We start from the raw sequence: 24,034 nt of genomic DNA on the forward strand, positions 1-24,034 counted from the left end.
AGTCCTTCTGTAAGACTTCCTGAATCACTTTTGCCCCCTAGCAGGTTTTCCCAACACTACTCTGTGACTTGGATTTTCCCTGGGATCTGGTCAAATTTTTACGATGATGGTAGCTTCCCCAACGTGTGTACCTCTCTGGTTCATTGCACCCAGCGAAGAAAGCTTCCCTCCTGCAAGCAGGGTCAGGATTTTAAAATCACAAACAAACCCAAAAATACGTCACCACAATTATAACTGTTTGATTGGAGGCTGTGAAAATAAACCAATAGTTACCATATCAAATCTGAAAATCAAATCACAAAACAGCAGAGACTTAGGAAAGCCTGTATAGAAAACATGAGAGGACGGTAAGCAAATGCAAAGAATCTGTGATAAAAAGTTGATAGCCTTTGAGAGAAGGCACAGAGATTTAATTTATAGCTGGTAAGATGGACCCTCAAAGAAGCAGGGAAAAAATATGATGCATAATTGATGATTAAGTATATAAAAGAAAACAATTTCCAGGCTTACGAAAGAGCTGAAACCAGGTATTCAAAAGTTTCATAAAGATCCAATTATTATAACAGCAGCACCTAAACCTCTTTTTATAATGTTTCTAAACCATAAGGAAAGATGAATTTGCTAAGTAGATAAATCAAAACTGCTGCATAACTTTAAAAATTATAAATATTTAATATCATTCACAGTCCTTGACAATACAATTAAAATTGTGGAACAATGTCCCCAAGGAAAAGACTACTGACCTAGGATGAACTCAACCTAGATGTCATTCAAGAGCACAGGGAGTCTTTACAGGTTTTTTAAATTTTCAGAAATGTTCTAACCACATGCTCCACTTTAAAAAGGACCCAATACTTTTTTCCTAGAAATTTTCATGTTAGTGATCTTAAAAATAAGAAACCAGCAACTTTCTGAGCAGCTAGGTATGAATAAACTCAAAGCAGAAAGTGTTCATTCTACACTTCCAGAAGATGATATGATAGAAACAGAAACAAATAACAAAACAAGCCACAAACATCCAACTACCTAGATGTATCTAAAAAGTCTCCTAAATCACAGCTGAATTAAGGAAAGCATTGACACAATAATAGCCTACATGGGATAAATGTGAGGTGTGGGAGGCAGGGGACATGCATGAAAGTAATGAAACCAAGTAACCAAACCACTGTATATCAGAGCTCTGTATGATGCAGCCAAAGCACTACTTGGAGGACAAGGCATAGCTTTAAATGCTCTATTATTAAAAGGGTTGTAGAATAAGAAGCCAAACACACAAACTGAAAGGGAACTCAGGCTGTAAGTTTCTCGTGGGGATTAAGGGTCACATCCTAGTCACCATGATATTTCTAAGATCCAGCAAAGTACCTGAAACATTTATTTATCCAACATTCATGAATACTTATTGAAATATTAAAACATTGCTAAGCAATGTTCCAGGGGCTGGAGATACAGTAGTGAACAAAACAGAGTGTCATGGATTGAATTGCGTCTTCCAAAATATCTGTCAACTTAGCTGGGCCATGATTCTCAGTATTGTGTGATTGTCCACCATTTTATGTGATTTTCCTATATGTTGTAAATCTTATCACTATAATGTAATAAGATGGATTATCGGCAGTCATATTGATGAGATCTACAAGATTAGGTAGAGTATTAAGCCAATCTCTTTCGAGATATAAAAGAGGAAAGTGAACAGAGAGACATGGGAACCTCATACCACCAAGAAAGCAGCGCTGGGAGCAAAGCGTGTCTTTTGGAGCTGAGGTTCCCAGACCAATGGAAGATTGATGACGAGGACCTTCCTCCAGAGCTGACAGAGAGCCTTACTCTGGAGCTGGCACTCTGAATTTGTACTTCTAGCCTACTGGACTGTGAGAAAATAAACTTCTCTTCTTAAAGCCATCCACTTGTGGTATTTCTGTTATAGCAGCACTAGATGACTAAGACACAGAGTCTTCAAGAATTCCCTGTTGAGCAAAGGAACAATAACAACAACCAGACAGGAAAAAAGTGGGAGGAAAATATTTAAAAAAAAAAAAAATAGAGAAATAAATTAGGAAAAAGAGTAACAAAGTCATTTAAGAAAATTAAAAAAATTAGAAATGTAGAAGACACAAGAGTCTGCATTAAAGATTTACAAATCAATAAAAAAAAATGCAATGTACAATAGCATGGTTACAAACCTTCCAATTATAATAAAATGCAAAGTACGTTTTACATAAAATATGAAACACAAAAATTACCATGAGTACCCTCCTTTGAATGTTCAAGGAACAAATAGTGACCACAGTCAAAATTTTTTCCTGTATGACAAAAATTACCTAATTCAGTCTTCAAGAAAAATATCATTCAAATACAAATGCCTTAGCAAGATAATAGCCTGAAGTAAAACTGGATCCAGTTTCATTTATTAATATAAGTGTTAAAAAAAAAGTTCAGCAACATTCTACAAATATAATCCAGTGATATGAAAAACTTACGCTGTGTCTAAGAAATCACTCCAAACATGAGTCAACAAAAAGAAAACACTAATTTAGCAGTAGATTTAAAAAATAAAAGGATTGTTTGTATGGATATCGTAATAGAAGTGTGATAAAATCTTAAACTCATTTCTGATTTTTTAAAAATAATTAAAAAAGAAATACGGGGATATTTTCTTAATAACGCAATATGTGTCCATTTAAAACCAATTATAGGTCCCTAGGTGGTTCAAACAGTCTTCGTTCAACTGCTAACTCAGCGGGTGGTTCAAAACCCAGCAGTGCCACAGAAGAACTGTCTAGCCGTCTGCTTCTGTAAAGATTGTTGTTGTTGTTGGGTGCCATCAAGTCGATTGCCAGGTCTTTCTTCCTCAGGGCTGCTGGATCGGCTTGAACCTCTAACTTTTCGGTTAGCAGCCAAGTGCTTAACCATTGCCCCACCAAGGCTCCTTTCCGAAAAGATGACAGCCAAGAAAGCCCTACGGAGCAGTTCTACTCTGCAACGTATGGGGTCGCCGTGAGTCAGAATCAACTTCGACGGCAATAGGTTTTTTTCTTTTTTTTTTGGTTATGTATGGCAGGGAAACAAATCATGCCATTAAGCATTTAAATAAAAGAAAAGAAGATGCTCTTTATCATCTTATTATTTACTACTGTGTGAGAAAGAAGCAAGGACTCAAGGAAGCAAACATAAAGAGAACCACAAAGCATCCAAACATCTTTTCTGAGTCTGAAGTTGGCAGTTTGGAATAGGGGACGTGCTAGGCAGAGGCTGAGTGGCAGTCATGAACTCCAGGGGACCAGGGTGGGCGGCTCCCTCTGGGAGGGCTCTGGATAGGCCAGGCAGGGGGCCCAAGCCCCTTCCAGCTGTGTCTGGGGCCTGACCTGCCTGGGGCCACAGCCCTCTTTGTCTTTGCTCCCCCAGAACCCAGATCCGTCTGCCTTTCAGAAGGTTCCTGAAAGCTGGTGACAAGCTTTCCTGGGACCCGGATGACAAATCCTTTTAGAACCATAAGGCCGGCTCTTCCTAAGTCTCCCAGCTGAAACCCCAGTGTGTCCTTGGGCATTGTAACCCTGACTGACACCTCCAATAGACGTGTCTAGGGGAGCCAGTCAAATGTCTCAAGATTATAAAATGGTTAGAAATAGAGAAAAATAGCATCATTTCCGGATTAAACATTTTATACTTAGAAAAGTCAAGATTCAGTGTGTGTGGTGTATGTTTTAGGATAACATTTTGAAAAAGAACAATGAGGGACACCTGTTTGATGTTAAAACGTGCCCTGAATTGTTGTTGCTGTTAGGTGCCATTGAGCTGGTTCTGACTCATAGTGACCCGATGTACAATTGAACGAAACGCCGCCCGGTCCTGTGCCATCCTCACAATTGTTGTTATGCTTGAGCCCATTGTTGCAGCCACTGTGTAAATCCATCTTGTCGAGGGCCTTCCTTTCTCTCACTGACCCTCTGCTTTATCAAGCAGAATGTCCTCCAGGGTCTGGTCCATCCTGATACCATGTCCAAAGTAGGAGAGATGAAGTCTTGCCATCCTCTCTTCTAAGAAGCATTCTGGCTGTACTTCTTTCAAGGCAGATTTGTTTGTTCTTCTGGCAGTCCATGGTATATTCAACGTTCTTCGTCAACACCATAATTCAAAGGCATCAATTCTTCTTCGGTTTTCTTTATTCATTGTCCAGCTTTCACATGTATATGAGGCCATTGAAGGTACCATGGTTTGAGTCAGGTGCACCTTAGCCTTCAGAGTGATATCTTTGCTTTTTAACCCTTTAAAGAGAGCCCTGGTGGCTCAGTGGTTAAGAGCTCAGCTGTGAACCAAAAGGTCAGCAGTTCGAATCCACCAGCTGCTCCTTGGAAACCCTATGGGGGTAGTTCTGCTTTGTTCTATAGGGACACTATGAGTTGGAATTGACTCAATGGCAATGGGTTTGATTTTGGCCCAATGCAATATGTACCGCTTTGAAAACTTTTTCTTTTCACCTGGAATTCTTTTATCATATGACAGTTTAAAGAGAATATCGCTATGTCAGCAGCTGAACAGAGAAGAGCTAGCATTTGGGAGTGGACACCAGTGAACCACGCCTGCCCTATGCTTCCCTCCCACACCCTGGCCAGGCTCCTCCACCCTCACCCTTGGCCCGTGAGAGAGTCCCAAGGAAGACTGTTTCAAAACCTTGTAATCTACAACAGGAGCCCTGGTGGTGCACTGAAGCAGCCTTGGCGGTGGCGCAGTGGTTAAACACCCGGCTGCTAACTGAAAGGTCGGAGGTTTGAACCCACTAGCTGCTTCATGAGTCTGTTCCATACAGACTACAGCCTTGGAAACTCTATGGGGCAGTTCTACCCTGTCCTACGGGGTCACTATGAGTTGGAATCGACTTGACAGCAGTGAGTTTAAATTTAAGACACCATCCCAGAAACTATGAGATGTCACAGATTCACAAAGTGGCATTGCCTAGTCCGGAAGCTGTGGGATTTTTAGTTGAAGGTATGAAATGGAGCCTGGAAACAAACCCCAGAAGAGCTTGCAGGGATTAACTCAAGAGAACCACGGAAGGACGACTGACTGCTGTTAAGTGAAACTGAACAGCAACTCGGAGGGAAAACACCTGAGTTTCCCACTTATTCAGAACATAATAATTTCCGATGAGACAAGGAATTAAACATAGATACAAACAAAAACAAACAAACAAACCTGTTGCCGTAGAGTCAATTTGGATTCCTAGCGACCCTATAGGACAGAGCAGAACTGCCCCATGCAGTTTCCAAGGAGTGCTTGGTGGATTTGAACTGCCAACTTTTTGATTAGCAGTCATAGCTCTTAACCACTACGCCACCAGGGTTTCCTAAACATAAAAAAAAAAAAAAAAAATAGATAACATTAAAAAAAGAGAGGGCAGTCGTGGCTCAGTGGTAGAATTCTCACCTTCCATGTGGGAGACCAGGGTTTGATTCCTGGCCCGTCTACCTCAGGCACAACCACCACCCGTCAGTGGAGGTTTGCATGTTGCTGAACAGGGTTCAGCAGAGCTTCTAGACAGAGTAGGAAGAAAGGCCTGGCAATCTACTTTCAAAAATCAATGAAAGCCCTATGGTTCACAACAACCTGATCCGAAACCAATCAGAGGGATGGCACAGGACTGGGCAGCATTTGTTTCATTGTGCATGGGGTTGCCATGAGCTGGGGGCCAACTCAATGGCAGCTAACAACAACAACATTAAAAAAATTTTTTTTTAAATATATACATGTTGGAAACCCTGGTAGCATAGTGGCTAAGAGCTACGGCTGCTGACCAAAAGGTTGGCAGTTCGAATACACCAGGCGCTCCTTGGAAACTGTATGGGGCAGTTCTACTCTGTCCTATAAGGTCACTGTGAGTCGGGATCGACCTGACACCAACGGGTTTGGTTTTTTGGGGTATATATATGTTATAATTTAAAAAGAGCAAACAAGAAACCAATTCAAAATGAGCAAATAATTGCTCACATTTATTAACTGAGGTAAGTAAAGAATTTACCAGGATGAAAAATAGAACAACAAAAAACTATAAATCACTTTTTAATGAAATCCAGCCCATGTAGGATGAAAATAAAAGACTGGAAAAAATACTTACAACACCTAGATTAAGTCAAAATCAAAGCAATATGTAAAGATTTATACCAATATATGAAAATACTAACAAAACGCCCAACAGAAAATTGACAAAGGTCGTGAACAGTTTAGACAAAGAGAAATCCAGGAGAAATCAACCATGTAGAAAAATGCTTAATAACGTTGTTGTTAAACAAAAAAGCCAAACCGTTGCCATTGAGTAGGTTTCAACTCATAGTGACTCAGGACAGAGTAGAACTGTCCCATAGGGTTTTGAAGGAAGGCTGGTAGATTCGAACTACCGACAAAACTCTTCACCACTGTGCCACCAGGGTTCTGTTGTTATTGTTACATGATGTCAAGTCTCTTTGGACTCACAGCCACCCATGTAACAGAGTAGAACAGCCCCATAAGGTTTTCTAGGCTGTAATCATTTTTTTTTTTTTTTTTTTAAATCATTACAGGAACAGATTGTCAGGTCTTTCTCCCTCAGAACCGCTGGGCGCGTTTGAACCACCAACTTTTCAGTTAGCAGCCAAGCACTTCACAGTTGCTACCATGGCTCTTTGTAATAACATTTGAAATTTAAAATATGCTGATCCATTCACGAATATTGGAATGCAATATTATACCCACTAAAAGAGTCAGAGAAAAAGCAAATAGCAGAAAGAATTCAGACATACGCTACATGAACTGGTTCAAACGCTTCCCGTGGTCCTGTGATTGGTAATATTTACCAGGGTTTGGCAATATTTGTCAAGAGCCATAATCTCTTATTATCTTAAGACTATAATTCAAAACAAGAAGCGAAAAGCTGTATGAACAAAGCAGCCTTAATTTATAATAGTAGAGCTGTCCCAATAACCCAAATATCTAGCAATTGATTTTGGCACATTTACTCGATAGAATATTTTGAAACCATTAGAATGCTAAATAAGTAAAAACATGAACAGTTTTTGATGAGGTAACAAGTGAACATTAGAACTCAAAGTTGTCTGCCCATCGTGCTTAAAATAATGTGGAAAAAAAACAATAGAAGAAGATGGGAGGGAAGAGAGTCAATATGGCCTGTGATTGGGGAGGTCGGTAGATTTGAAATCCCAGTCCTCTGGGCCTCCATCTCAGAGATTGTTGTTGGGTGCCTCAAGACAATTCCCACCCACTGTGAGCCCATGTGACAGCATAGAACTGCCTCATAGCTTTTCTAGGCTGTAATCTTTAGGGGAGCATATCGCCAGGTCTTTTTCCCCTGCTGAGGCGCTGCGTGGGTTTGAACAGCCAACCTTTTGATTCGCAGCCGAGTGCTTAGTCACTGCACCACCAGGGCTCCATCTCAGTGGCTATGGGAGTGTGAACCAACATTGACAGACCACCGTCATCGGGAAACCCTGGGGCATGTATTTAACAATGCAAATTCCCCGGGACAGAGCCAGAGCAAAGTGGAGCACAAAGGTCTAACTCACAAAAAAAGACCAGACTTACTGGTCTAACAGAGACTGGAGAAGCCCTGAGAGTATGCCCCACATCCCACACCCTTTTAGCTCAGTAATGGAGTCACACCTGAGGTTCACCCTTCGGCCAAAGATTAGACAGACCCATAAAATAAAATGAGAATAAAGGGGCTCACCAGCCCAAGGCCAAGGACTGGAGGGCAGGAGGGGACAGGAAAGCTGGTAATGGGGAACCTAAGGTCGAGAAGGGGAGAACACTGACATGTTATGGGGTTGGCGACCGATGTCACAGAACAATATGTGTACTAACTGTTTGATGAGAAACGGATTTCCTCTGTAAACCTTCATCTAAAGTACAATTAAAAAAAAAAAGATTTCAGGCCCCCAAAATAAATAAAAATGTAGGTTCCAGACCAATTCAATCAGGTTGGGGCCCAGGAATTTGCATTTTTAATTGGGGGGGGGTTATTCTTTGATGCACTAAAGGTTGGGAACTGTGGATTACTAGGTGACTTCCAAGAACCATTTTGTGACTTTAGATTTGAATTTTCTACAGGCTATGTAATCTTGGATCTCTAAGCTGAGACCTAGGTGAAATCAGTTCTGTACGGGATGCTGGAGACAGGGAGGTGGTGGGAGGTGCTGGGAGGTCTGGGTCTTTGCCTGGGCTTGTTCTCGTGGGAAGGATACCTGCTTGAACCAGACCCAGCCTGACCAGCCGGAGCCTGCACCACCTTGGAAACCTCTGAGAGGTCCCACTAACCCTTGTCTTTCATCTTGCCCCCCACCCCCAGCGAGGTCGTTCGGACCCTTCCCTCTCTGGAGTCTCTGCAGAGGCTGTTCGACCAGCAGCTCTCCCCTGGCCTCCGCCCACGTCCTCAGGTAAAGGGCCATGGGGTTGGAAAAATGACACTAAGAGTCCAGGCAAGGGGATGTGAGGACAAGTGTGAGGAGTTAGCCAGTGTCCTGCTAGGCAGGGAGAGTGTATGTGTGGGGGGCAAGGGGTGAGCGCCACTGTAACCTGTACTCCCAGGGAAGGCATTTCCCCTGCCTGACTTCTATTGAGGGGCCCTGGTGGCTGTTAACCAAAAGGTTGGCAGTTCGAACCCACCAGCTGCTCTGCAGGAGAAAGATGTGGCAGTCTGCTTCCGTAAAGATTAGAGCCTTGGAAACCCTATGGGGCAGTTCTACTCTGTGCTGCAGGGTCTCTATGAGTCTGAATCAACTCGACGATTTGATTTGGTTTGGATTTGGACTTCTATTGAAGAATAAAGATTTCAAATTGTGGGCACACCAGCTAAACTACATGTTGAGTGCCAACCAAGCAGGCAGAACAGGGCCTTTCCCCATGATTTCTCATCAGAAACGGAAAGGAAAGAAAAACATAGGTGTCTAAATTCTTCTTGATCTTACCTCCTGCCCCAGGAAGAGCAAGGTGAAGGGGGCCCCCCACACCTCCTCAGGGCCACGTAGGGTGCAGGGGGCTGACTCCAAGTTGTCATTACAGAGGATCTGTATAACGAAAGGCATCACAGCAGAGTAAAGGGCAAGCCAGAAGCAATATCCCAAGAGAAAATTCTTGCAACAGATATAAGGGACAAAGGATAAATTAAAAAAAAAAAAAAAAACTCCTAAAAGTTATTGAGTAAAAACAACTCGGTTTTTAAAAGGGGAAAGGCCATAAATTGATGGTTCACAGAAGCGGGACTAGGAGTGATACACATGTGAAAAGATGCTCAACCTTACCTCCTTAAAAAACCCATTGCCTTCTACTCAATTCTGACTCATAGCAACGCTATAGGACAGAGGAGAACTCTTAGTAACGGGAAAATGACATTCAAAAAAAAAAAAAAGGATTTCTTCTTGCCTATCAGATTTTTTTTTTATCAGATTGGCCTAAAGACTGCTAAAGTCACAGTTTGGCAAGGGTGTAGGGAAGCAGGGGTCCTTACAAGAGTGCACCCTCGTGCTATCAGGAGTGGAAATGAGTTTTCTGAGAGGCAGTTTAGCCATTTGTATGGAAATGTCAAATGTACAAATCCTCGCGAGAGCAGCGCTATGCTAGGCAGCTGTCTCAGGGACTACACATGCAGAGAGGTGTTTCTGAAGGTGTTCCTGGTAGCTATGTCTCTAGAAGCAGAAACATTGGAAACCACTGGGGAAAGACGGTTAAAGTATGCTGCAGAGTTCTACTACTGTAAGGTCTATGAACAGATAATGAAAGACCCTGCCCACACACACCAAGACATACTATTGGGTGAAAAAAGCAAATGGCAGAACAGTATCTAAAATATGATACAAGTATACTCATAGAAATTACACTGCAAGGATTTATACCCAATGGCCACTCTGGTCCCTAGGAAGGAGGGGGTGAATCTCGGGAGAAGGGGGCTGGGTGAAGGGGGACTTCTTGTTTGCTCATATTCTTTGAGGCTTTTTTTTTTACTGAGAAAATGTATTTGTGTTCTATTTACACAGTTTAAAACATTAAGACATGCCCCCCCCCACCCCCACCCCGCCACATGCCTGTCGGTTTATTGTACTGTGGAGGCTTTTGGGTTGCTGTGATGCTGGAAGCTATGCCACTTGTATTCAAATACCAGCAGGGTCACCCGTGGAGGACAGGTTTTAGCTGAGCTTCCAGACTAAGACAGACTAGGAAGAAGGACCCAGCAGTCTAATTCTGGAAAGAATGTAGCCAGTGAAAACCTTATGAATAGCAGCAGAACATTGTCTGATATAGTGCCAGAAAATGAGCCCCCCCAGGTAGGAAGGCACGCAAAAGATGACAGAGGAAGAGCTGCCTCCTTAAAGTAGAGTCGACCTTATTGATGTGGATGAAGTCGAGCTTTCGGGACCTTCATTTCCTGATGTGGCACAACTCAAAATGAGAAGAAATAGCTGCAAACATCCATTAATAATCGGAACCTGGAACGTACGAAGTATGAATCTAGGAAAATTGAAAATCGTCAAAAATGAAATGGAACCCATTAACATCGATATCCTAGGCATTAATGAGCTGAAATGGACTGGTATTGGTCACTTTCAACTGGACAATCATATAGTGTACTATGCTGGGAATGACAACTTGAAGAGGAATGGTGTTGCATTCATTGTCAAAAAGAACATTTCAAGATCTATCCTGAAGCACAACGCTGTCCGCAATAGGATAATATCCATACGCCTACAAGAAAGACCAGTTAATATGACTATTATTCAAATTTACACACCAACCACTAAGGCCAAAGATGAAGAAACTGAAGATTTTTACCAACTTCTGCAGTCTGAAATTGATTGAACATGCAATCAGGATGCACTGATAATTACTGGTGATTGGAGCGCGAAAGTTGGAAACAAAGAAGGACCAGTAGTAGGAAAATACGGTCTTGGTGATAGAAACGATGCCAGAGATTGCATGATGGAATTTTGCAAGACCAATGACTTCTTCACTGCAAATAACCTTTTTCACCAACATAAACAGTGACTATACACATGGACCTTGCCAGATGGAATACACAGGAATCAGATCGACTACATCTGTGGAAAGAGACAATGGAAAAGCTCAATATCATCACTCAGAACAAGGCCGGGGCTGACTGCGGGTCAGACCATCAATTACTCATGTGCACATTCAAGGTGAAATTGAAGAAAATTAGAACAAGTCCACGAGAGCCAAAGTATGACCTTAAGTATATCCCACCTGAATTTAGAGACCATCTCAAGAATAGATTTGATGCATTGAACACTAATGACCAAAGACCAGACGATTTGTGGAATGACATCAAGGACATCATACTTGAAGAAAGCAGGAGATCATTAAGAAGACAGGAGAGGAAGAAAAGGCCTACATGGATGTCGGAAGAGACCTGATACTTGCTCTTGAATGTTTAGTAATTAAAGCAAAAGGAAAAAAATGATGAAGTAAAAGAGATGAACAGAAGATTTCAAAGGGCAGCTCAAGAAGACAAAGTATGTTATGATGACATGAGCAAAGACCTGTAGTTAGAAAACCAAAAGGGAAGAACATGCTTAGCATTTCTCAAGGTGAAAGAACTGAAGAAAAAATTCAAGGCTTGAGTTGCAATACTGAAGGATTCTGTGGGGAAGATATTAAACGATGCAGGAAGCATCAAAAGAAGATGGAAGGAATACACAGAAGATGGTCACTATGCCAAAAAGAATTGGTCGACGTTCAACCATTTCAGGAGGTAACATATGATCAGGAACCGATGGTACTGAAGGAAGAAGCCCAAGCTGCACTGAAGGCATTGGTGAAAAACAAGTCCCCAGGAATCGATGGAATACCAATTGAGATTCCTGGATGCAGCCCTGAAAAGCCTCACTAGTCTATGCCAAAAAATTTGGAAGACAGCTACCTGACCAACTGACTGGAAGAGATCAGTATTTATGCCTATTCCCAAGAAAGGTAATCCAACTGAATGTGGAAATTATTAAACATCATTAGTATCACCTGCAAGCAAAATTTTGCTGAGGATCATTCAAAAGTGCCTGCAGCAGTATATGGACAGGGAACTGCCAAAAATTCAAGCTGGATTTAGAAGAGGATGTGGAAAAAGGTGTATCATTTCTGATGTCAGATGGATCCTGGTGAAAGCAGAGAATATCAGAAAGATGTTTACCTGTGCTTTATTGACTATGCAAAGGCATTCAACTGTGTGGATTATAACAAATTGTGGATAACATTGCGAAGGATGGGAACTCTGAACACTTAATTGTGCTCATGAGAAATCTGTACATGAATCAAGAGACAGTTGTTCAAACAGAACAAAGGGATACTGCATGGATTAAAATCAGGACAGGTATGCGTCAGGGTTGTATCCTTTCACCATACCTATTCAATCTGTATGCTGAGTAAATAATTGGAGAAGCTGAACTCTATGAAGAAGAACCTGGTATCAGGATTGGAGGAAGACTCATTAACAACCTGTTACACAGATGACAGAGCCTTGCTTGCTGGAAGTGAGGAGGCTTGAAGCACTTACTGATGAAAATCAAAGACCATAGCCTTCAGTATGGATTACACCTCAACATAAAGAAAACAAAAATCCTCACAACTGGACCAAGAAGCAACATCATGATAAATGGAGGAAAGATTGAAGTTGTCAAGGATTTCATCTTACTTGGATTCAAAGTCAGCACCCATGGAAGCAGCGGTCAAGAAATCAAAAGATGCATTGCGTTGTGCAAATCCACTGCAAGAAAAACCTCTTTAAAGTGTTGTAAAGCAAAGATGTCACCTTGAGGACTAAGGTGCACGTGACCCAAGCCATGGTGTAGAAGTACAACCAGAATGCTCCTTAGAAGGAAGGGTAGCAAGACTACATCTCAAATACTTAGAACATGTTATCAGGAAGGATCAGTCCCTGGAGAAGGACATCCTGCTTGGTAAAGGAAAGGGTCAGTGAAAGAGAGAAAGACCTTTAATCAGATTGATTGACACAGTGGCTGCAACAATGGGCTCAAACATAGCAACAACTGTGAGGATGGCGCAGGACTGGGCACTGTTTCGTTCTGTTGTCTATAGGGTCTCCGTGAGTCAGAACTGACTCGAAGGCACCTCACGACAACAACAACAACAACAAAAAAGTAATCAGAAAACGAGAAGTAATTTGCTTTCCTAGAAGTGTATGATGCCACAAGCTATCGAAAGGAAAGCTAATTTGCTCTGTAAACGTTCACCTAACGCACAATAAACATTTTTTTTAAAAAAGCAAGTGAATGATGGACAAATTTCCAGGAAAGTAGAAGCAAACCTAGGCAAAACAGGGACCTCTTGCAGGCACTAGAATTTAAGTAGTTTTTTGGAAGAATGCATGGATTAGAGGAGAGAGAAGCACCTAAGGAGATAAGGCAACCATTGGTGCCCAGCAGAGGCAAATGTTAACTGGTTATGATAATGGTGGACAGTGGTTAAGAGCTTGGCTGCTAACCAAAAGGTCAGCAGTTTGAATCCACCAGCCACTCCTTGGAAACCCTATGGAGCAGTTCTACTCTGTCCTATAGGGTCTGTATGAGTCGGAACCGACTCAACAGCAGTGGTTTTTCGGGTATGAAGACGGTGATAGTGGTGGTGGGGAGATGATTTGGTGGTGGGTGGTGATGGAGGTGATCGTGGAGGTGCTGTGGGTGGTGGTGATGACGTTGATGGTGATGGCAGTGGGGATGGTGGATGTGATGATGAAGGTAGTGCACTACTGGATGGAGAACTGAAGTAAAAAACGAGTATAGCCTGGCTGATACATTGAGCAAGGTGTGTGAGGTAAAGATACATCACCTGGTTGGTGATCACCTTCATCCCATTTTCCCTGGCATCGAGTTAGACATACATGTGTCTGATCTTCTTGCCCTATTTCTGGAGGGCGGGAATGGTGTCTTAGTAACTCTACTTCTCCAGCACCTTGGAGCATGTCTGGCGCAGAATAGGTGCTTAGTAAGGGTTTGTTTTGGGAAGGAATGATTGAGACAGTGGACTTGGTCCCAGACAGATATGGGTTCAAGTCCAGCTCTGCCATTTACTAGCTGTGTGGCTTCAGACAAGTAACTTCAGCTCCTGGGCCTCACATATCTATTGAGCAAATACATTGAGAACCTTTGTTGGCCAGGTGCTAATCTAGGCACCAAGGCTGCAGCACCAGACACGATAGACTGGCCCAGCTCTCATGAACCTTCTGTTTTAGCGGGAGAAACAGACAAAGAACAAAGAAACAGAGGAGACCACTTTAGCTGAGTCCTTGAGTGGCACAAATGGACCGCTCGTGTTCCTAACCCACCCAGAGGCACCTTGGGACACAGGCCTGACCATCTGGATTCAAAAAAGCTCACAGCCTTGAAAACCATAAGGAACAGTTCTACCCTGCACTCATGGAGGCACCATGAGTGGGAACTGACTCGATGGCAGCTAACAAGGATAACTTTCACTCGAAATGACTGACATGGAATAAAACAGGGTGATGGCGATAGGGGTGGCTCAGTGGTATTTTAGCTAGAGTGGCCAGGGAAGACTTCCTTGTGGATCTGAGACCAGATGCCCTTCCTGGGTGAAATCCAAGCTCGAGGCCATGTGCAGATCAGGAGTGAGGGATGAGTGGAAGATCCCCTGGGGGGTGAGGGACTGGATCACACAGAGCCGAAGAGGACAGGGAAAGGAGTTTGGATAACTTCCTCCCTGCAGTGGGAAGCCACGAGGCTTTGCAGCAGTGGGGATGGCTGTATTCTGGACGTAGTGCTGGAATACCTATGCGGTAAAGAGACAAAGGGTCATAATCCAGGACGATCCTAGAGTTTGGCTTATGCAACTGAATGGTGAGGCGAGATGAGGCGCACAGGGGAAGCAGTTTTCAAGGGAATGAAAAATGAATATGGTTTTTTGGCCATGATAATTTTGAGATGGTTGTAGATATCCTTGGTTTCCTTGTCTGCAAAAAGGGGGATAATGATCGTGCTCATAAGGCCGATCGGAGGATGAAATGACACAAGGCTGCCCTCACTTCCTGTTCTCTTCCGTCTCCCAGGTGTCTGGTGAGGCCAGTCCCATCAACATGGTGGCCAAGCTCAGCCAACTGACAAGTCTGCTGTCCTCTATTGAAGATAAGGTACTTGTGGGGCTCTGGCAGCTTCTCTTGGCTTCTCTTTGGGTCCCTCTTGGCTCAGAGAATGCACAGGTGTGCAGGCTCTGAGCTGCCCTTTGACCCTCAGTCCCAACACTGCTGCCTTCCCCACACCTCTCAGCCTGAAGGGCCTTGTGTGCTTGTGCTCACAGGTCAAGGCCCTGCTGCATGAGGGTCATGAGTGTCCCCACCGGCGCACCCTCATCCCTCCGGTCACCTTCGAGGTAAGTGGAGCCTGGGCTTGTGCCCCACAGCTGGGAGATGGGGAGCATTCTGGTCCCGGTGGAAGGAGAGTTTTGGGCTTGGGCTGTAGAAGGGCAATGGGCTGGATGGCCGAGAATGGCGGCTGGAAGAGCTGCGTCATTGTGAAGATGATTAAACGTTAGGATGGGGGTCCAGACGAATCTCTTAGGGAAGGAGCTTCTCATTGGTCCAAGGTGCCATAAACGTTGTCCTTCTCAAGATGGAGGTGATGAGAGACATTAAACAGGGGTCCCCGGAGCTGGCTGCAGAGTAGTCCCCAAGAGGAAACTTAGAAGAAAAAAAAATACAATTCTTGTCCTTTCCCTGAGAGTAACTGAATTAAAGAAAAATTTTTTCTTAAAATTCCTCAGAGATTCTGATGCAGCCAGCCCAGTGCTGGTCCCACGTTCAGAAATCCACCCCCACCCCCCAGAGTCCTCTCTAGCCCTGGTGATAATTCTGTCTTAAGATACGTTTCCATTTTCTGAGCACGCCTAAGCAATTTCTTTTTTTCTAATTATTGCAAGTCAGTGTGCAATCATGGGTTGTAACGGGGCTGAGAGTTTAAGTCTGTTCCTAAAATCCATTCTGGAAGCAGGTACACATCGGAGGAATGAGTGTTGTCAAATTAATCAGTAAGTGAACCATTCTCCAATCATTTCAGCTGTTTCCTCCTCCACCAAACCCACTGGCAGAATAGCTCCATCCATACAGCTGGTCTCCTTCCCGCTCGAGCGATTCTTGGAGATACTCTGGAAATGTGGACGTGTGGCCCTCAGCGAGGGGTGGCTAAGAAATAAAATCCTGGTGGTCCCCACACAGACAGCAAGGGCGTGACTGACCAGGGGCTGTGCCCAGAACAGACAAGGGGCTCAGAGGCTGGTACAGCAAACCCCCAGACAGAAACAGGACAAACAGCCCCCTCCTCTCCGCAGGTAAAATCAGAGTCCTTGGGGATTCCTCAGAAAGTGCAGCTCAAGGTTGACGTTGAGTCTGGGAAACTGATCATTAAGAAGTCCAAGGATGGCCCTGAGGACAAGTTCTACAACCACAAGAAAAGTAAGGCCCCCGCCTGCCCGTCGCGACCCTGCTCTGTGCGTGCCTTTGCTGGGGAGCGGTCAAGAGCAGAAGCTACATGTCTTAGTCACCTAGTATTGCTGCAACAGAAATACCACACGTGGGTGGGTGGCTTTAAAGACCAGACATGTATTTTCTCACAGTTCCGGAGGCTAGATGCCCGAATTCAAGGCGTCAGCTCTAGGGGAATGCTCTCTCTCTCTCTGCCTGCTCTGGGGGAAGGTCCCTGTCCCTTTCAGCTTCTTGTAGCCCTGGAGTTCCTGGTTCCTTGGTGATCCTAGCCCCGTCTGTTTGTGCTTGTCTCCGTGTCTAATCTGTTCTTTCTATAACTCAAGCGTGATTAGGTGTAGGGCACACTCTATGCTGATTTGACCTCATAAACATAACAATAACACGTGGTTCCCAAACAGGATCGCATCCACAGGTATAGGGGTCAGGATTCTGACACATATTTTAGGGGAGACAGTTCAATCCACAACACAAGTCCTGCCAGGCACATTCATTCCACTCCTGTGTGAAGCTGGCCCCTCTCCTGGGGTACCCCCGCCCCTCGCTGCTGCCTGTGGGACTCCTGTTCATCCCTAGGCTCCCCTCTCACACCTCCTCCTTGGGACCTGTGGGGAAATGGGTTCACACCACTTCTGTTACACTTGGCACGCCCTGCGGTGATGGCAGCTCTGTGTGCGTGTGCGTGCGTGTGTGTGTGTGTGTATGTGTTTCCTCCCCGCTAACAGCCAGCCTGACCCATCCTGTCACCACACACTGCCTGGTACAGGCCCTGCCCCTGCACAGATAAGGTGCTAAAAGATGTTTTATTGACTGCTCCAGGCAGTGTTTTTACAAAAGGTGAACATACTCAGCTGCTAACCAAAAGGTTGGAGGTTCGAGTCTACCCAGAGGCATCTTAGAAGAAAGGCTTGGTGATCTACTTTCAAACAAACAGCCACTGAAAACCCTGTGGAGCACAGTTCTACTCTGACATGCCATGAGTCGAAATTGACTGAACTTAGCGTGGTGTTGAAGTACATGGACTCTTCAACTAAATTGTCTAAATTCACGCCCCAGCTCTGGCACTTAGCAGCTGTATGACCTTGGACAAGGCACCTAACCTCTCTGGGCCTCAGTTTCCTCATCTGTAAAATGGGGGCTATGAGGATTAAGTGAATAATATATGTGATGAGGCTACAATAACAACTTAAGGTCGTGCCAGCACATAGTAGCACTCTGAGGGTCAGCTGTCATTATCAGTGTGTCCTGAGCAACGAGACTTCGCATTTTTGTTGTTGTTGTTAGGTGTCATCAAGTCGGGTCTGACTTATAGCGACCTTACATACAACAGAACAAAACCCTGCCCAGCCCTGCACCATCCTCGCAATCACTGCTACATTTGAGCCCATTGTTACAGCCACTGTGTCAATCCACCTCACTGAGAGTCTTCTTTTTCACTGACCCTCTACTTTACCAAGCATGATGTCCTTCTCCAGGGACTGATCCCTCCTGATACCATTTCCAAAGTGTGTAAGACATAGTCTCACCATCCTTGCTTCCAAGGAGCATTCTGGCTGTACTTCTTCTAAGACAGGTTTGTTCATTCTTCTGCTAGTCCATGGCATATTCAGTATTCTTTGCCAACGCCATAATTCAAAGGCGTCAATTCTTCTCCAGTCTTCCTTATTCATTGTCCACCTTTTGCATGCATATAAGGCGATTGAAGATACCATGGCTCGTGTCTGGCGAACCTCAAAGTGACATCTTTGCTTTTTAACACTTTAAAGAGGTCAAGTTTTGTACCACTGAATAAATTCATCAATAAAACAGGAAATATTGATACAGTAAATGTTTATGAAGAAGCTGTTGTGGGCAGGATACTGGAGTCCAGGGCAAGCAGGGCGGAGAAGCTCCTGCCCCCATAGAAATTACAATCTCGTGCACTGGGTGCCAGTAAACACTCAAATAATGAGCCTGGTGGCACAGTGGTTAAGTACTCAGCTACTAACCTAAAGGACGATGGTTTGAATCTGCCGTCTGCTCCATGGGAGAAAGATGTGGCCGTCTGCTTCTGTAAGGACTACAGCCTTAGAAACCCTATGGGGCAGTTCTGTTCTGTCCTGTAGGGCCGCCATGAATTGGAATTGACTAGATGGCAGTGAGTTTGGTTTGTTTGAGTAATAGGGCAGAAAATAAGGGGGGAGGGGGGGTACTTTCCATGGGGAAGGCAAAGAAGGCCTGAGGAAGGGGTATGTAGCCAAGACCCCAAGATTGAGAAGTGGCCAGTCCAATGAGGGTCTGAGGGAACAGCACGTGCAGACCCCTGAGATAGGTGCAAGTGGGGCATGTCTGAGGAAGAGCAGAAAGGGGCCTGGGGGGATGAAGATCACGTGGCATTCGAGTCCAGGGGATGGTCAAATCGCTTACCCATTACCCGCTGCTGTCAAGTTAGTTCAGACTCACAGCAACCCCCTAAGACAGAGTAGAACTGTCCCACAGGGTTTCCAAGGGTGTAATCTTTACGGAAGTAGACTGCCACATCTTTCTCCCATGGAGTGGCTAGTGAGTTCAAACACTCACCTTTTGGTTAGCAGCCAAGTGCTTAACCACTGCGCCACCAGGGCTCCTTGGTCAGATCTCTTAGGGCCTGAGAAACCTGATATATTCTGTGGGCCCTTCCCCCCAAATAAATTCCCATCTCCACTCAGTGTTTTGTGTTCCATCTCAGGAGGTCTTCAGACGCCCTGAAGCCAAAGGCCACCTGGTCCTCTAAAGTGTTTTCAGTCTTCAGGGTCTCAAAACCCACTTAGTGAGACCTGCTTAGGTTGCTACATTCGTTGTTGTTGTTAGGTTGGTTCTGACTCATAGTGACCCAAGGTACAACAGAACGAAACACTGCCCGATCCTGCGCCATCCTCACAGTCATTGTTGTATTTGAGCCCATTGTTGCAGCCGCTGTGTCAATTCATCTCAATGAGGGTCTTCCTCTCTTTTGCTCACCCTCTAACTTACCAAGCATAATGTCCTTCTTCGGGGACTGATTCCTCCTGGTAATATGTCCAAAGTATGTGAGATGAAGCCTCACCCTCCTTGTTTCTAAGGACCATTCTGGTTGTACTTCTTCGAAAGACAGATTTTTTTCGTTCTTTTGGCGGTCCATGGTATATTCAATATTCTTCGCCAACACCACAATTCAAAGGCATCGATTCTTCTTCGGTCTTCCTAATTCATCGTCCTGCTTTCATATGCATATGAGGCGAATTTTCATTTAGCAAATGAAAATACAGGTGACCTGGTTAAATTTGAATTTCAGATAAACAATGAATACATTTTTAGTATAAGTATGTCCCGTGCAATATTTGGGACATCCCTATACTGAAAAAAAAAATGTTTTTCCTGAAGTTCACATATAACTGGGCCTCTGTAGTGCCTAACCCTAGGCACAGTCAACATTTTTTCCTCTTAATTAAGTAGTATGAGAATAGAAAAGAACAAAATAGAATAAAGTAGTGAATATCAAAACGGTTTTGTAGGGAGTAAAGATGAATTTTTTTTCATCAAACTTGTGTTGTATTTACACACACAAATGTGTGTGCATGAGGTCACCATGTAAAACATATTTCTTCCTGAGGGTCACAGGCAAAGGAATAGAAGGGTGCAAGCCCTGGGTTGGAGGCTTTCCCTGATGTTTGGAAACAGAGGGCTCTTATCATGGTGGAAGGCTGACTTGTGCGAATGGAATGTTCTGGGGTGGATTCTGAACCTTATATGAGTAAACTTCAAAGTGCAAAGTGCCATATACACCTTGTTGTTAGGTGCCTTCCAGTCGGTTCCAACTCATAATGACTGTATGAACAACAGAATGAAGCACTGCCTGGTCCTGCCTATTGTTGTTGTTGTTAGGTGCCATCGAGTTGGTTCCAACTCATAGCAACCCTATGAACAACAGGACAAAACACTGCCCGGTCCTGCGCTATTCTTACAATCATTATGCTTGAGCTCAGTGTTGCAGCCACTGTGTCAATCCACCTCATTTAGGGTCTTCCTCCTTTCCGCTGACCCTGTACTTTGCCAAGCATTATGTCCTTCTCCAGGGACTGATCCCTCCTGACAGCTTGTCCAAAGTATGTAAGATGCAGTCTCGTCATCCTTACTTCTAAGGAGCCTTCTGGTTGTACTTCTCCCAAGACAGATTTGTTCATTTTTTTGGCAGTCCATGGTATATTCAATATTCTTCGCCAACACCACAATTCAAAGGCATCAGTTCTTCTTCGGTCTTCCATATTCATTGTTCAGCTTTCACATGCATATGATGCGACTGAAAATACCATGGCTTGGGTCAGGTGCACCTTAGTCTAGTAGATGCATAATAAAGTTGGCTCCCACCACCACCATCATCATTATAGTTTTCCTTACAGAGTGGCTGGGAGGAAGCTGAGATTTGAAGCTGAAAGAGGCTGTGAGGAAGGCAGAAAGCAGTGAGGGGCAGATCAGGAAATAAAGCCCCCCGCGCCCCTGACACTGGCGTGTGACAGGCCCCTCTGTAGGAGCCAAGTGGGCTGGAGAAATGAGGAGGTAGTGATGGTCTGAGCAGGAGAGCTCTATACTGAAACCGAGCAGCTTAGAACTCTGCTTTCCTTCTCATCTATCAAGGGAAGGAGTGCACCCAACTTTGATGGGAGGAAGTAGACACCTGAGACTGAGACATTGTCAAGAGGAGCCTCTAAAAAACTCAGTCTCTGGCCTGGGTTCTGAGAAGCACCGTGAATAGGCTGATGGGCTCTTGTCAGTTTAATTCTTTAAGCATCTTCTTTGTGCCAGCACCAAGTCATGAGCCCTTCCTCCAGGAGTTTGCAGCTGACAGTTGGGCAGGGGTTAGTCTACATGCCCAGTGCCCACTTAGCCCAAGGGAGCATTGATTAGTCTGCTGTGGGGGTACAGGGAGGTATCACACCACAGAGACAGCACTGACCTGGGCTTTGAAGGGTGAATAGGAGTTCATCAAGCACACAAGGCCAGAGGGCAGGGCACTTGGGCTGAGAGGCCTGCATGTGCAGACAATAGAGCAGGAGGTCAGGAATCACACTGCCCAGTGTGGCCCTGAGGGACGGGCAGAAAGGCATGGGGTCTCAGATATGGGCAGAGCCCTGAGTGTCAAAGTTAGGGCTGGAGACTTTCTGGGGCTGAAGAGCACCAACAGGTCTGAACCTGTACCTTTGTGGAATTGTGGATGGTGGAAAGTTGCCCTCAGTTCAGTGCTGGGCAAAAGAACCGAGCTGCAGATCCGTGGCCCAGAGGACCGAACACAACTCAATGGACCTTTATGGGGCTGGTCTGTGAGCCCTCGGAAGGGAAGCTTGATGCCCAGAGCCTGCCAGTCCAGACCTTCTGGGACCACACCCACCTGGATTCTGTCCTCCCTGTTGGTACAGTGGAGTCGTGCTCACAATCCCCTCTCTTCCAACAGGGCAGGATCTTTATCTCATACACCCAAGAGTAGCAGGGCCTACCACAGGACCTGGTACTCAGTAGGTGCATACTAAGAGATTGCTAATGAACTATTAATATGGGTTTCATGAAGGCAAGGATTAGGGTCCTTTTCGTTCACTGCTAAATGCCCAGAGCTTAGAACAATGCTTGTTGTTAGGTGCCATCGAATCGATTCCGACTCATAGCCATGTGACAGAGTAGAACTACCCCCATAGGGTTTTCTTGGGTGTGATCTTTACAAAGCAGATTGCCAGGCCTTTTGTTGCCAAACCCTAGAAGGTGGGTTCTGTCTGGTGTGCTCAGACCTGCCAATAATCTAGACACCGGCCTTTGAGAAAGAGAAAGTAACTTTACTGCAATGTGCAGAGCAAGGAGCCGAGAGAAGGTTCCTCAGATCTGACTCCCTGAGTGGTGGGGAAACAGGGCAAATTGGGCAACAAGATGGCAGCCGAGCTGGCGTACTGGGGAGGGAAAATTCTAGAAGGAATACATAGGGAAGATGTTGCAGGAATTATGGCAGCCAGGAAACAGGAGGTGATGTTCTTGTTGGACCTCTCGCTTCGGAAAGGGGTCCAGGTGAAGATTTTCCTTCTGATTTTTTCCACTATTGCTGCGTCCTCCGTTGTGGTCAACTAATGATCACAGCTGCCCCTTCTACACATGCAGGGCCAGGCCAAATCTGACTATGGTTGGTTTAAGGCCGTCTTTTCTAATGGAAATTTACTGGTTACACTTTGTCCCATGGAGTTGCTGGGTGGGTTCAAAATGCCAGCCTTTCAGTTAACAGCCAAACGCCTAACCATTGTTCCACCAGGTGTCCTTGAACAGTGCTTGGCACAAAGTGATCAGTAAATGTGTGCTGAGTTAATGCAGCATGCATGAATGAATGAATCTGAACACATGACCATGTGTCCAGGTAGTTTTCAACCAGCATTGAAAGGCAGGCAGTGTGGCTCAGGGGGCAGGGCTCTGGATTAACTTGACAATACTGTGACCTTGTTACTTAACCACTCGGAGCCTCCTTGTGCTCATCCATAAAATGGGGATTCATGGAGGCCCCTCTTGGGGCTGTTGCGAGGTTGGTGAGATAAGGCATGTCCTTAGCACAGTGCCTGGCTCATGGTTATTGTTAAGTGTCCAAACATGGTTATTATTATTATTAAGTGTCACTGGCCTGGAAGATGTCTTGGGCTGCAGCCATCAGCGCTCCTTGTCCTGTCCCAGTCACCATGTGCATTCAAGGCTTTGGTGTAGTGTGCACAGGAAAAGAGGATCACTGTGTGACGACACCATAGTGTGTTCATGCACTGTGCACCTACTATGTGGTGGGCACTGGCAACGCCATGGGTAGCGAGCCAGGTGCTGCACTAGCTCTCAGGGAGGTTCCAAGTAGTGAGGGCCAAGGAGGAAATAAACATGTGCACAAATACACAAACCAGAAAAGCATGAATGAAAGAGAGCTAAACCCTCACTGTCCACGGTGTGACGTCAATATGTAATAAGCCCAAAATCAAACCTGTTGCCGTCCAGTCAATTCCAACTCATAGCAACCCTATAGGACAGAGTAGAACTGCACCACAGGGCTTCCAAGGAGTGGCTGGTGGATTCAAACTGCCAACCTTTTGGTTAGCAGCTGAGCTCTTAACCACTGCACCACCAGGGCTCCTGATGAGTCGGAATCGACTCTACGGCAATGGGGTTCAACATGTAATAGGAGGGCTCTGAAACAGGAACGTCAGGAAGCAGCCATGTAAGCCTGTTACCTAGAGACATGGAGTCAAACTCCCCAAGACGCCATTAAGAGAGTTGAAGGTGGTTGCCTCTAGGGCGCGGGACATCGGAGGGACTGGGGGTCATGTTGTTTGTAAAAGTCTCGTAGAACTACTTCACTTTTGTGTGTATGTGTGTAATTCCCATTTATGTAGCCCCTCATCTCCTTCTCTCCCTCTTGAGAAATGTTTTTTTAAAAAATGAGGAAATGGGGACAAGATTATTTAGCCTGAGGGGTGAAACGCTCCAGAACTATTTGACTTTAAATTGTTGATAAAAAGTTAAATTTTTTCAATT

The 24,034-nt window shown here is 44.8% G+C and overlaps 1 protein-coding gene across 4 annotated transcripts in view; it reads left to right on the forward strand.

The window, feature by feature from the left end:
- Window positions 1-24,034, forward strand: part of INPP5D (inositol polyphosphate-5-phosphatase D) — a 136,885-nt gene that overhangs the window by 69,053 nt on the left and 43,798 nt on the right. For all 4 annotated transcript variants that reach the window (XM_049888468.1, XM_049888469.1, XM_049888470.1 and 1 more), the window contains exons 6-9: window positions 8,336-8,423; window positions 15,074-15,154; window positions 15,322-15,393; window positions 16,348-16,471. In XM_049888468.1, the coding sequence (XP_049744425.1) occupies window positions 8,336-8,423; window positions 15,074-15,154; window positions 15,322-15,393; window positions 16,348-16,471 (365 nt within the window). The remainder of the gene's footprint in view (window positions 1-8,335; window positions 8,424-15,073; window positions 15,155-15,321; window positions 15,394-16,347; window positions 16,472-24,034) is intronic.

The sequence above is a fragment of the Elephas maximus genome, chromosome 6 (genome assembly GCF_024166365.1).
Source record: "Elephas maximus indicus isolate mEleMax1 chromosome 6, mEleMax1 primary haplotype, whole genome shotgun sequence".
Lineage (NCBI taxonomy): Eukaryota > Metazoa > Chordata > Mammalia > Proboscidea > Elephantidae > Elephas > Elephas maximus.